Source organism: Episyrphus balteatus, chromosome 4 (genome assembly GCF_945859705.1).
Source record: "Episyrphus balteatus chromosome 4, idEpiBalt1.1, whole genome shotgun sequence".
NCBI classification, from domain to species: domain Eukaryota; kingdom Metazoa; phylum Arthropoda; class Insecta; order Diptera; family Syrphidae; genus Episyrphus; species Episyrphus balteatus.
The window spans coordinates 29,375,035-29,388,120 of record NC_079137.1 but is presented as its reverse complement, the minus strand read 5'-3'; the positions used below and the strand labels follow the sequence as shown (position 1 = coordinate 29,388,120).

General features: G+C 30.1%; 1 protein-coding gene across 3 annotated transcripts in view; it reads right to left on the bottom strand.

Annotated features, from left to right (window-relative positions):
- The window catches only part of LOC129918475 (D-beta-hydroxybutyrate dehydrogenase, mitochondrial), a 53,482-nt gene that overhangs the window by 33,346 nt on the left and 7,050 nt on the right, over positions 1-13,086 (bottom strand). The window contains exons 1-2 of one of the 3 annotated variants that reach the window (XM_055999057.1): positions 6,708-6,859; positions 6,261-6,506 (exon numbers count right to left, since the gene is read on the bottom strand). In XM_055999057.1, coding sequence (XP_055855032.1) covers positions 6,261-6,506; positions 6,708-6,752 — 291 coding nt within the window. In that variant the 5' untranslated portion in view covers positions 6,753-6,859. Of the gene's footprint in view, positions 1-6,260; positions 6,507-6,707; positions 6,860-13,086 lie in introns of those variants that run through there. The other 2 variants (XM_055999059.1, XM_055999058.1) reach the window with 2 other exon arrangements.

The following is a 13,086-nucleotide window of genomic DNA, read 5'->3' as shown; positions in this document are numbered from 1 at the left end:
CCCCTCACGTTCCATTTTTGCGAAACGGGACGTGATACTTTAATGTGTTTAGCTTTGGATATTGCATATATCATGTATATGTGTACCTGCCTACTTTTTGGAGGTCTTTATTTCATCTGTGTGTGTGTGTATACTGTGGGTATGTGTGTGCATATAAGTTTGAATTTTTAGTGAGCTATCCCTTAAGAATGTTAATGAAATTCACCATCGGATTCTGAGTCTCTCTCTTGGGCAGGGACATAAGGAATTATGGTAATTTCTTTACAGAACTCTATTCTTGAAATGAAAGGTAAGAACTGCTTGCGCAGAGGTCTTCTATATTTAGAAATGCATAATGTTTTCGTATCGAATAACCCTCTTCACCTCCCCAAGGACCTAAGGAGAGGTAAATTGAAAGTGTCATTGACTATATGGTGAACTAAGATGAAAAATCTTTGAAGACAGTGGAATGCAAAAGAACAAGCCCTAATTATGGCAACTTTAATGAGAACTTGTCGCAAAAAGTTCGTTTAGTCCCTGTGGAAAGTTTGGTGACTTTTATTAAGAGCTAAAGAGTGTTGTAGTCGTCGTCCGAGGATGTTGGGCAGCAAAAAAAGAGAAAAAGTTTTCAAATTTTGAGGCAATTATGTAAATATTTTAAGAAAGTAGATTTTTTCATTTTTTGTTTCGAAAGAAGTGCTAAAGGTTATTCTCTGAAAAAAGCGTCAAAAGAGTTTTCTTGTAAAAGTATTATTGTATTTATCTTTTTATTAAGTTGGTTGACAGTTTTGAGAAAAAAAAGACAAGGAAACATAAAATGAAATATTTTATGTTATTACTTTTGGTAGGGTCAAAAGTGATTATGTGCAACTATGTATTTCCATTTTTTTTAAAGTAGTTGGCAAAAATGTAGATTGCCTTAGATTTACTAATTCTTTTATCTTTCTTTAGTTAAATATTAAAATTTGTAATAATGAACTGTTAAAAATTAGTACGCATTAATTTTGTGATGATACTACCGAAGCGTTTAATCGTAGTAATGGTATAAATTAGATTAACAAAAATTAGTTTCCAAAAGATTATCAAAGCTTGCACAGGGACATATATCCACAGGACATAAGTCCATAATGAACTTATGTCCCGGAGTGGACTTAGTTCCCGGAGAGAGGCCCAAATTACAAGATGGACTCCTTCCATGCCCTAAATTTACCTGTGCAGTCAATGCTGTCCAATATTAACTGACAGCACAAACGATTTTAGACCCTTTCAATATCTCAAAACAAGAAAATTGGAGTTACACCACTTGTGATTTAAGAAGCTCAAATAAGAAAAAATTGCTTACAATCAGAAAGTATATGGAACTCGCGGAAAAGCTGGTGAAGACAGAATTGAAAGAAAAATAAGTTATTCCTTAAACATACTCCAGCTCTATGACGTAAAACAGGTTTAAACAAATACATATTTAAATGTCCATTGCTAATAGTAGCGACTAGCGATAGACTACAACGCCAGAGGTCTGGGTTCAAATCTACCACCTAAAATTTTTCGTTTTTCAGAGTACTGCCTTTTCGAGTAATTGACGAAGTAAGTAGATTCTGCTATGGTCATGGCATTTTGAAACACCAATACCTTATGTTTTAGTTACATTTCTTCAAGCTCTCGAACAGTTCAATATACTAAAAACTCTTTCTACTTTCTCACATACATTTTTGTGAGCTTAAAAAAAAGTTTAATCTCTAAAGCAGTTGTTTCCTTTCTAGATTCTACTTGCCCTTTTGTTAGACACCTGTTCTTCCGCATTACATGTCCTAAAATTTAAACTTTTTTCGCAACAAACGCCTAATTAGAGAGTTTTATCTACAATACACATCTTTGTTATCGATTTTTAAAATCTCTGGAATTCAAATCACTATCGCTGACTAGACTAATATAAAAATTATCATCTCTGCAAATTTATAACAATATATTCCCGACAACAACTTAACCTCAATTCGCACAGATTAATCTAAAAAAAAAAAGAAACTCCTATAGGAGAGAGTTGTTCTATTGCGACACATCTATTTAGTGTTTTTTTTTTTTTTTTTTTTTTGAAAGAAAATTTCTGTTTTGCTAAACGTGCCGCCTTTTGTGTTGTTCTGATGATGAAGTAACTTCCTGGCTTCATCATATTTACCCGCGCGCATCGCATCAAGCATAATAATCGTCATCCTATTCTTCCTTCTATACTTGTATATCTTCCATGACTGGAGCCAGCCAGCGCGCCTTAGAAGGACAAAATCTGTTGTAAGTCTTTAGGAATAAGGAGTCTTGTTCTATGTATAGTATACGTACGTATATAAGAAGAAGTAAACAAAAAAAAAATGAAAAAAAAATGAAGTAAGTGTATCACTTGAAAGTTAAATCCCAACAACATCAAGTTTCAGAAACATGATCCTTATTTTGTATTCAAGGCGTATTCCTTGGTACATCCCTTGAATTCAAAAGAAAATAGAAAAGGAGACAGAGTGAAATATAGAAAGCAGCTAGTTTAGCAGTTTTTCATGTCTTTTCTATTTCGGTCCGCACAACCCTTGCCTCTTTTTCAACCTCATCTCGCATCTATTCGATGTCATCGTCATCGTCGTGTTCGTTGTCCTTATTTATATCAACCATATCGCCCATCGCCGTAAGCAAAATTTAAGTAGCTACCGAGAGTGATTTCCTTGCGTCACTTGGAGTAGATTTCCCTAAAAAAAAAAAAACAAGTCAAAACCATAGCATGAAACTATACATAAGGAAACTATTTTTTATTGAGTTGTTTTTGCCTGCATTTTGCATGCTCGACATGCAAAATAAGGATGCCTCCTTTCAAGGATTGATGGCCAAATCAGTTCGCTTGTCTTCTGATGATTTCGAGTTATGATCATCACGCATTCGAAGCATGCATCAGTGTTAACTGTCAGACGCTAAAGGTAGCATCCATGAAAGGTAAACGCGCCCACAAGCCACGACATCAAGGATCAATCAAGATTCAGGTGGGGGACCTAAGAGCTGCATTAATTTTGTTTATTTTCAAACCAGCTTTTCTCCTATAAGAATGCCTAAATACTCTACCTCGGCAAAAGAACTTCCAAAAATACATAGTTTTGTTGGGACTATGGAATGGAGTATTCCAAAGGTTTCACTTTTAAGGCCGCAGGTGCTGGAAATAGTTTGTGGCTTATTAAGTTCTCCGTGAGCACTTAATGTGGCATTGGAGAAAGAAGGTATAATAAGTAGCACAAAGGGTGTTAAAGTCTTCCCCGACTAACAACTGGCCGATAACTTATTATAGCATAGCGTTGCTCAGTGGGGACTATACTGGCGTGGCGTGGGTTTTTCTTTCAAAAAGTTATGAAGTGAATGAAAGTTATGGCGTGGTTTGGGAAGTTCAAGAATTGCACTTTGGAAATATTCACAAAGTCGTCCTGGGGTAGAAGAAACGAGGAACGTTTTCTTTTTAGATTTCACAAAAAGTTACAGAGAGGCAGATTACTCAGCTAGTGACCGTGAAAGAAAGTTGAAAATTTGTATTATTTTTATTATTTTTTTTTTTTAAATTTATCGTTGTTTGAGAGAAAATTTAGACAGTTATGTATAAGTGAGTAAAGTATTATGCTTTTTCGGGCATTGTGAACAAATATTGAAAGACGGAATGAATAATTTTTGTATTTGATTTATAATACGTAGAAGCATTTATAGCTGTCGATATAAGCTACATACAAGATGGTATTAATTATGCTCAAGCTAACTACCTATGTCTTTTACTCTTATAAATTTAAAATAATATTGTTAAAATTTCATTACTTTATTCCTTAAAAAGATCTAAGCTTTCATTTGGTATTTTAAAATACTTAAACTTTTACCGATAAAACATTGTTGCTTCATGTTCCTAGATAAAACAATATTTTTTTGACTCAAAAAAAAAAAAAAAATATTTACAAGAACACATGGAATTATCATTTATAGAAAATTCTGCATATAAAGTGAAATTCGACACCATAACCATTTGGTATAAACATGGTAACTGCCAAAATGGTTATTTTTGCATTAAGGCTTTCAAATGTTTTTCAAATATGTAGATATTGCTAAACAGCGTTGTATATTAGGGTGGGTCAAAAAAATCGAAATTCTTTTTTTTGAATTGGTACTCCGAAAAATCGATTGCTAGACCCCTCTAGAATATACACACCAAATATGAGCTCTTTATATTAATGGGAAGGTCCTCTGCTTTGCAATTTTCCATTTTTACATCAAGCTTCTACTAAAAAAAAATAGTTTTTTTATTAATTGACTTTTTAGCAAATTTCTTTTCATATTCTTGTAGGAAATTGAACGCTCTACAAAAAAGGCCTTATACACTTTTTTCGTTTATCTAACCGTTGAATAGATATTTGAGGTCCAAAAATCGAGAAAATCTTTAAAAATTCATTTTTTGTTCTCAATTTTGTAACAAATTGAAAAATTATAATGATCAAACGCGCAAGACATATTCTTGTTGAAAATTGATTGCTCCACAAAAAAGGTCTTATTAACTTTTTTCATTAATCTAACCATTCTAAAGATATTCGAGGTAAAAGTTAAAAAAAAATATAAAAACATTTTATATTTTTAAAAAACTTCTAATTCACTGAAACTTCATTATTTTGAAATTAGCAAGATATATTCTTGTAGGGGCTTAAACGTTCTACAAAAAATTCCTTGGAATGAAATTGATTGCTTTAATCGTTTAGAAGATATTCGTATCCAAACCAATGCTCACTGATTTCAATAGTTTTCTTATGACCCGTATGCATTGCGATTTGGATACGAATATCTTCTAAACGGTTAAAGCAATCAATTTCATTCCAAGGAATTTTTTGTAGAACGTTTAAGCCCCTACAAGAATATATCTTGCTAATTTGAAAATAATGAAGTTTCAGTGAATTAGAAGTTTTTTAAAAATATAAAATGTTTTTATATTTTTTTTTAACTTTTACCTCGAATATCTTTAGAATGGTTAGATTAATGAAAAAAGTTAATAAGACCTTTTTTGTGGAGCAATCAATTTTCAACAAGAATATGTCTTGCGCGTTTGATCATTATAATTTTTCAATTTGTTACAAAATTGAGAACAAAAAACGAGTTTTTTAAGATTTTCTCGGTTTTTGGACCTCAAATATCTATTCAACGGTTAGATAAACGAAAAAAGTGTATAAGGCCTTTTTTGTAGAGCATTCAATTTCCTACAGGAATATGAAAAGAAATTTGCTAAAAAGTCAATTAATAAAAAAATTATTTTTTTTTAGTAGAAACTTGATGTAAAAATGGAAAATTGCAAAGCGGAGGACCTTCCCATTAATATAAAGAGCTCATATTTAGTGTGTATATTCTAGAGGGGTCTAGCAATCGATTTTTCGGAGTACCAAATCAAAATATTGTATATATTTGTTTTAGGCTGCTGTTCAAAAGTGGTTCATCGAAAAACTTTATAGATTATGTGGTCCTCTATAAAATGGCTTTTAACAATTTGAAAAACTTGAGCTGATTAATTTAAGCCAGAGTGAATTTGTAATTTTCAAATTAATTTTAGTAATACTAAAAAAAAAACTCTCATTTTGTAAATACAAGTCTGATATGTAAAAAACTGATATTTACTTTTAAGATAGCTAACCTTCTTTGAAATGCAATGTCTTGAAATGCTATAGCTAATACAAAATCTGAACTGGATATAATCACAAAAAACCACGTATAGACCTAAAAATTTGATTGAAATTACTTTACAAAAACTTCAGGTTTATGGAGTAAAATTAAAATAAAGTACACGACTGCACCACACGTACTTAATCTTATGGTATTAGTTGATCCAATTTTAAAGCTTTTTATAAAAAAATAAGGCAAATTATAGTTTGATTTTTTTTAGGAATTTCATCAATATTGTTGAAAAAATAAATTCTGTTTTTATAATAAAAAGGAGTTTTCATAAGAAAAAAATTGAAAATCGTGACCATAAATGATTTTTTATAAAAATGTTTTAACATTTTTCTATTTCGAAGAAATATTTAATTAACACACGAAATTTAAAAAAATAAAAATATTTCTCAAAAAAATTTTAATATTTTTTAAAAATTCATTTTAAATTTTGTAAAATCGGGTTAGGGGGTGTAAGAGAAATTCAAAATAAAAAAAAGGTTTTACTGCAGGAACAATAACTGTTGAAGCTTAATTTAAGATAACAAATAATATATGTTCAAATGAGCCAAAATAAAAAATTTCAACCTTACCTTGACAAAATGATAGAACAGAACAGCACCAACTGTTGACAGGGCAAACCAAACGAAAATAGCAAATGTTGACACATGAGATATGTCAAATGCGTGTAAGAATGTCGAAATAATAATGGCAGCTGCATGACAAAAAAGGAATGGCATCAGCAATCGTTCAAGAATATCCCATGGGATTTCGTGTGTTTTTTGTGGTAGTTGTGAGATGGATCCACGTCGAAGTGAGCCAACGCGCGAAGCACGACGCTGTAAGAAAAAGAAAAAAATAATTGATGTTATCATCTAAAAGGAATTTGAAAGAAATCACTGGTGCTAAAAATATTATGTTAATTTACTGGTCGTTTGCACCATCAGTTGATAATAAAAGCGAGTTTATGATGTAGTAAAACGTGAAATCTATAAGGATTTATGTAGCTAACTGTTGAATTAAAATCTTCATTACTTTACCCACATTTCAATTGAGGTACTTTGAACTTTAAGCAACAACATCATTTAATTGCCACCTTTGTTCCAAGTAGTTAAATAAAATCCATGAATTTGCAAAATATTGAAAAAATAATATAATTAAGAAAAGGAGAATACTTTTTTATGTGTTTTTTTTTTTAATTTAACTTGACTAAAAACAAAAATTTGAAGTTTTTGTTATAAAAATCATAGAAACCGTTTTTGAGAAAATTAAATGTTTCTTAATTATGCAGGTACCGTTATTTTTTTTAATAAAAAATATTTGGTTCCAATCAAAACCACAGTTTCAGAGGTTATATGTGGTGCCTTAACAGGTTACACCATTTTAGTGTCAGGCAAAAGATTCAAATATCTATGGGCCAAAAAAGACCCCAGTGGAAGACTGTTTTTTGGTGCTGCTCAGTAATTGGCATCAGTGGCGTACGTTGATTCGCCGGGGCCCCGGGGTAAGACTAAATTTTGGGGCCCCTTTGATATTTGGGGGCCCCTTAGTTACAAAAAAAAATTACGTATACGCCATGCGTTTTTTTTTTGTATGGCTTATTTATTTTTAGGTTTATATTAATGTTTTAATATGTTTGTATTGCACTTTGCTATACTTACTTAAAATGTCTCTCATAAAAGTGGTAAACACTTGTACTAGGGGCCCCCAAAATTAAATATTTAGAGACCCTAAAGTAAAAAAAATTTTAGCTTAGAATTGATAGTTCTTGGGGCCCCTGTTCTGAAGTAATAAATACATATTTTATTTTCCATCATCAGACATAATTTTTTTTATTTTGGGGCCCCTGAAAAATTATTTTTAGAGCCTCAAAATTAAGTGCTTAGAGGCCCCTAATGTATTATTTGTGGTGGCAAAGATTTTTCAAGTAATATTTTTTGGGGTCCTAAGATAAAATTATAATTTTTCTTTTAAAAAAGCAGTTTATTTTTTTTGGGGCCCCTGCTGTAACTTTTTTTAAAATCTATATACATATATTGTGTGGATACCAATGCATTATACATTACACTGAATGACATAATTTGTCTCCCTGGTTACTTCGTAACTCAATTTATGCTAACAGTTTCCTTCTCTGCATTGTCTCCAGTGGGGGCCCTGGGGTTGTTCGGGGGCCCCAGGGCACCGCCCCGCTTGCCCCAAGGGAGTGTACGCACCTGATTAGCATCGGTTCAAAACTTTGGCGGAGCTTGAAAATCACCTGTATCGAGTTACACGAAAAGAAAAAGGAAAATAATTTCGTCAAGCTCAGTGAAGGAATGGCTTGTGAAAGCTGGATTTAGAGCAATTAACGATTGCTCTGGGCTCAGAAGCATCTTATTTGGACTCAAGACATGTGTAACAATGTTATTTTTCCGAGGAATCGAAGTTCCAACTATATGCTGGAAATGGGAATATTTTCTCGTGAAGAGAACCAAAAGAAAAGACTGAGCTCTGAATGCATCTTTCTTATGTAACGTAAAACTTAGAGTGTCTCGGGATCTTTCTCTAGAGATTAATAAGGTATAGAATGGTCTTCCTAGAATCGAAAGTCACTGCGGAAATTTACCAATTAGAGCCCTCTGCGCTGGACATTTTTGGTAGAACTTGCATATTAATTTGTCAACAGGACAATGCTTCTTGCTATACAGCCAAAATTGTAAGTATGAACTTTTTTTTTAATATAAAAGAATAATATTAAGCTTTAAAATAAGCTAAGGCTTAAGTTTTTCACACTCCATTAAATTTAAAGAAAACATTTTATAATTTCTTTGCGATTTGACAGTTTTCTTATTTTTAAATGCCGAATTGAATGGAGTGTGAATAAAATGGGCCCTAGACATTTATGACTAAAAATGATAATATTGAAGGTGAAAGCTAAACAAGCAGCATCACTGCAAGTATAAAAAAGCCATACACAAAACCCTTCTTGCTTTATTTCTTAGGTTGAAAAATACGTTGGTATACCTACCTACACTCCAGATCTGAATCCAATTGAGTGTATCTTCACAATTATGAAACTTAAGAGTGCAAATAAGCGTCTAGAGTCAATTGAAGATCTAAAAAAATTACTAATTCGGACCTGGAATACGATGCCGATTTTTTGAAAAAAATAAAAAAAAAGTTTGACGAACATTTTTAGAATAGTATTGTATTGACTATGAAGTATGAAGAATAACTAATCAAACTAACATAAGCAACATTTTTGGAAAATAAAAATAATATAAATATGTAATATGGAAAATAAAGTAACTTCGAAATAAATGACAAGAATCAAGATGACAGATTTGAAGGTTTTAATAAGGTAATAAATGTAGTTTTGCATCTTTCCATGTCTGAAATATTGAAAAAATACAAAAGAATGTACAAAATAAACCTGAATTATTCATTCAAAAGGTTCGAATATCATGAACTTATGCATTTTTGTTTGTTCCAGTGTTATTGTAAGTTTAAGATAATCACAAAGAAAACAATGCAATAATGTTTTCTTTTCAAAAGATTGCTTTCTATAGTATTTCCATATTGTAATGTCTGAGCGATTTTGTATTGAATTCAAAAACAAAACGATTGCATAAATATATTTCAAAATAAAAAGAAATATTTAAAAAAAAAATATAATCCAACATTTTAATAATATATAATATAATACATCGTCGTTGAAAAATAAAAAATAATAACAACAAATATATAATCACGCCTCACTCTGATAATATAACATCAAATTTTAAAATTTATCAACCCCAATATATGTATAGCAGCGTTTTGGTTCAACAGACGAATGTTTTTATTTATTGCTGCATAAAATAAAATTATAAAATAAACTGGCACACAAATGTGTCTCTGGAATAACAAACTGTGGCGATTTAATTAATTCTATTTTTATTTTTGTATTTTTTCAAAACATGACGTCAAGTGGTATACAGTTTTGGAAAACATTTGCAAATTTATTTGCAACTTATAAATAAATTCACGAACAAAATAATAAAAAAAAAAATAATTGTTTCAAAGTTTTTCGCTCACTTTTTTGACGGATTTTTGTTTATTCAAAATATTATGCCACTTTTGTAGTTCACCAACTTCAGATGTATTTAATTTTTAAATAAATATTTTTGTTTATTATTTTGTTTACTTTAAATTAAGAGCAAAGTGGACAATTCACTTTCACTGACTGCACCAAAGAAAGACTGACAAAAATATTAACCAAATGAAATTTTCACACTTTTGATTTCATTTTCAAAACTATTTAGTTGCATCGGCTGACTAAACCGCATTATAAGCAACGAAGGACAATCTTAACCACGCATCATTTCGCAATAATTTGTTTAACATTGAAATTAAAAGTGAATCATTTTGTTAAATTCTTTTTGTGCGGAGGAGTGAATTTGGCATATTTTTCTATTTTAAAATAACGTACTCTTTTTATCCATCCTCTTAAATAAAAAAAATGTTAATTTATTTATTAAGAAATAATTTATAGTGGAATAAGTTAAAGATTTAAGTTCCAAAAAGTCTCATTTTTCAATTATTCGTTTCTATCTATTTAAGAGAAACTTTGATATTCTTAAGGACGTCAATGCTGGTGAGGAAAATTTCTCTCGAAACTATAAAGCGCCTTCAAGAACATTTACCGGATATTGCTTTAAACAAGACTAAGGTTAAAATGGAAGCAACTTCAATGTCATGAGGAAGTTGTGCAGTGAAATATAAGTTGACAAAATTGTTGTTAATGAGTGTGTTAACCATATAGGTTAGGGTGCTTCTTATATGGTCGAAAAAATCTTTATTTCGATTTTTTAATGGGACACCCCTGCATTATGTTCTACCATATAAGCATAGTGTATGGTATTTTTTTCCGATTTTAATATTAAAATTTAGGGGTCGCTACCATTCACTAAAGATTTAAGTAAACAAAAAAGATCAATTTCAACAAAATTTTTTTTGTTACAATACAAAGTACGTTTAAGACCCGATTTTTCAATCTTCTAATAAACAGTCAGACTGTCTGTCGAATAAAGATAATAATATAATAAAGATCAGATAAAATCATTGAATTTTTCAATTAAGCTATTCTACAGAATAACACAAAAAAATGTCAATTTCAAAAATATTTAAAATTAAACCTCATTTTTATTCCGCTGTATTTTTATCAAAACTTCTTTCAAAACAGTTAAAGATTTAATATAAAGTACTTAATTCTGATTACAAATTTTTAAATTTTCTGAGAAAAAAAAAAAAAACAAAATTTGGTGTATTTTTCAAAACTTTGAGATGTGGTAGCGACCCCTAGAACGTGTTTAAACTGGACCAAATTTTACCCAATTTATATTTAAGGCAGGAAGAACAAAATGAAAGGGTGTCCCATTAAAATTTCGAAAATTGATTTTTAAGAAGCACCCTAATATAGGTAATATTAGCAATTTTCCGAAAACTAATAAGTAACAAAAAAATTTTGATCTAAGAATATATTAAGGACCGGACATTTTTGTAAAAACCCTTAACTGGATAATTTTATATTATTGTTGTAATAGATTATTGTTGTACTTGATTTCTTATACCTTCTTGCAAAACAGTTGTGAATAGCAACTACCTTAAAGAAAACTGCAGCATTTTTTTCATTTTTAAGTTTAATACGGCAATTACACAGGTCAACACGAAATTTGTGCTTGGGTTGTGACTATGAAATTATGATAGCTATATTGATACTCATCTGGAAAAATTTTTCTTTTTTTTTTTTAATTTGCTTTTGAAGTCAGCAGAGCAATTTCCAGTATTCAAGAAAATCTGTTTTTTACAAAAATTGTCGGATGAATTTTGGCAAAAACTCGAGAACGTCTTAACCGATTTGGCTGATTTTTGTTTTGTTTTCTTCATATTAATGCTGTTTTCATATTCATATTCAGGAAAATAAAAAAAAAAAGAAAATTAAGAAGACAAAAGAAAAATTAAATCGAAATTTTCGTTTTGTTCGAATTTTTGTCAAATGGGAGCTTGAGGCATTATTTGATACCTTTTATTTTCAATATTTATGGTAAAAGTAATTCTCTCTGATGGTATTTCTAATCTACAAAAATAACTGTATCCAAACTGTAGCCAAACTAGTTCATATTGAAATTCTTTATTTATTGAAACATTAAATTATTAATTTGTTTGCTTGGTATTTTTATTATTTTGTTGCATATACAGGGTGTCTAGAAAGTAATGGATGAAACGAAACTTGATCTCTCAGAATTTGGTAGCTTGTTCAGCCTAAATCCTTACGGTTTTCGATAAAATATGCAGTTCTTGTGAAATTTCCCTACTTTGCAACAATATTTTGCTTCCTCTGCCCATAATTGATTTTTGTTTTTTACAATTCTTTCAATAAAACATTGCTTAGCAATAAGAAACAATTAATTAAAAAAAATATTTTTTGAAGTGAAAACTTCTTTAGTATCGTAGTGATTTGAAACAAGATGAAACGAAAACGCGACACGACTTCAACTTGTTATAACTTTTTTGTTTTAATAGATAGATAAACGAAATTTGTACTGTAGATAGGTAATTAAATAAATTCTAATTGTACAAAATTTCAATTAATTTTATATTCAAAACTCGGAGATAACGGTAAAAAGATGTTCTTTTCCAACACGTGTTATATCTTTTGATCTAGTGCACATACAAATTTGATTTAACTTTAATACGCATGCTGATAACATAACCTTTTATTTGATACATATATCACACATAACATTACGTGCAACACGTACATTACGTACAAGTTACACAATCTTAAATTGAAAAAAATTTTAAAATACCTCAAAACACCTGTGGAGATCTATTGGCGATGACCAGCTACCAGTGTAGGAAGTACCGTAATCTCAGTCTGGAAATTCGACATGGTTGACTTTAAAAAATTTTAACTTCTTTTGTAGACATCTTTGAAAAAAGATTTATGCATCATTATACAAGGTGAAACAATAAGCTTTCATATGGTATAAAATTTTGTATAGGTTGTCAAACAAAAAAATTGATTTAATAGCATGAGAACATAAAAATAAATGTTTTTTTTGCTTTTTGGATGAAATTTCATCGAGTTTAAAAAATTCTAGCTCTTTTTGTAGATGTCTCATACACTTGATCGATATATATATTTTGAGCTAAGACAATAAGCTTTCAGATGGTGTAAAAATTTGTATAGGTTGTTAAGGAAAAAATGAATTGAATAGTGTGAGAAGATAAAAATACGTGTTTTTTTCGCTTTTTTTTGCTGGAAATTGATCGAGTTCAAAAAATTCTAGCTCTTTTTGTAGATGTCTCATAGACTTGATCGATATATATATTTTGAGCTAAGACAATAAGCTTTCAGATTATATAAAATTTATCTAGGTTGTCATATAAAAACCA